The sequence below is a fragment of the Trichinella spiralis genome (genome assembly GCF_000181795.1).
Source record: "Trichinella spiralis strain ISS 195 chromosome Unknown Scfld1082, whole genome shotgun sequence".
Lineage (NCBI taxonomy): Eukaryota > Metazoa > Nematoda > Enoplea > Trichinellida > Trichinellidae > Trichinella > Trichinella spiralis.
Genome location: NW_003528021.1, coordinates 1 through 1,758, shown reverse-complemented (window position 1 = coordinate 1,758; position 1,758 = coordinate 1). Strand labels below are relative to the sequence as shown.

Below are 1,758 nucleotides of genomic sequence, written 5' to 3'. Positions count from 1 at the left end.
TATACTTGCCATCAATTTTCCACGCACACACCGTGATCACTGCAGTTCAGATTTGGCGCATGATACACTCCCCCCCCCCCCCCCTTTTGGAAAATATGAAAAATTAATCGGGGGGGGGGGGGGTGTGTTTTTTTTTTAATTTATATTTACCCAAAAAAAATTTGGATTGTTTCATTACAAAAGACACCCTGGAATCCTTCATCACAAGGATTTAATATCTGAGGACCTGAAAAAATACTTGTTTAACATCAAATTGTTAGAATTTACCAATAATTCATAGGTGAAGAATTTATCACTTGACACCACAATAAACTTACCATCATATGTGATAGAACACAGGGCTTTCACTGCCGTATCAGTTGTGTTGTAGCACTCAATGGGAATAGCTTTTTCACTGAACTCTCTTTTGCCGACGTTGATCTCATGGAACATACAAATGGGTGTCGAATAAAATAAATTGTAGATATCGTATATGTCTTTTGTGGACAAAATTAATTTAGTTTCATATTCCCAGTCATACTGATGAGTCTTGTTATGCATTATATAAAGTTGTTCATTCGTGGTATGAGTGTAATTACTGAATTCCCAACTCATGGTGGAGTCATCCTCATTATTGACCACATCGGCAATGTACAATCCATTAAGGATGGAGAATTCAGTCGTAATTCCAGAGAGTTTCCAGATCGCGTCCTTGATCAGAGCCGATCTGGTTCTTTTTTCATTGGACCAAGGAAAAATAATACAGGAATTTTGGTAACTTAAGTGTGCAAGAGGCTGTAAGCACCTTTCCGAACCCATTGGGGCTCCTTCACCAACCAAAATCGATTTTCCACCCATTGGTAAGGCATCGTTTTGTGTCGTGGAAATCGTAAACACCACGTACGCCATTTGGGACCAGAACCCAAACAATTTCGGGACGTTGTCCAGTTGAAAGACAATGCAGAGCAAACCAAGGGATCGTAGAAAAGTTTTCTAAAAAAGAAATAAAAATTAGTATTGAATTAAATGCTCACTCTCTGAACAGCCGGTTACCCATTGCTCGAACTCGAGAGAAATGAAACTAAAACTGCCTGGAGGAGGGCCCTTTTTTTTTGGGGGGAAAAAGTTTTTTTAAAATTTAAAAAGTTTTTTTACCTTTAAAAACTAAATTTTTTTCGGCTTTTGGGATTGGGTCCGGGTAAAATTCGCCCCAGATTCGCTTAAAATCCCCAGCCCGGGCCCCCCCCCTTTTATTTTTTTTTTGTTTTAAAAAAAGAAAGGCCTAAAAAATGCTTTTTAAAATGGGAAATTTTTAAAAAATTTATTTTTAAAATTTAAAATTTTTATTTAAAATAAATTCCGGCCTCCCTAAATTTTTTTTAATTTTTTTCAAATTTTTAAAAGGGTAATTCCACTGGTTACCCCCTTTCCTTAAGGGTTTTTTCAAACCTTTTTTTTGGCATTTTTTTTTGGGAGGGAATAAAAAAAACTCCCCTTAAAAAAATCCATAGGATTTTCTTAAAAATAAAAAATTATAAGGGGTTATAATTCCAATTTTTAAAAAAAATGGAAACCGGAATAAAAATTTTTGTTTTTTATCAAATTAAGGGTAAAATTACTGTAAGTACTTTAATTTTTCATTTACAAAAGAAATTAAAAATATACAAATCATAATTCTTTTATTTAATGGATTAAAATTTTTTCGTTTAACTTTTCTAAATGAAAACTATAGTTTATTTTCAATTTTACGAAACCTAATTCAATTTGATGCTTCTATCA

General features: G+C 33.6%; 1 protein-coding gene across 1 annotated transcript; it reads right to left on the bottom strand.

Annotated features, from left to right (window-relative positions):
- Positions 1–211: 211 nt before the first annotated feature.
- Tsp_16015 (conserved hypothetical protein) lies at positions 212–972 on the bottom strand (the record flags this gene model as incomplete). Its single annotated transcript, XM_003370258.1, has 3 exons — positions 212–226; positions 268–706; positions 785–972. Coding segments are annotated over 3 exons (642 nt in total), but the record flags the coding sequence as incomplete, so codon positions are not given.
- Positions 973–1,758: the final 786 nt, after the last annotated feature.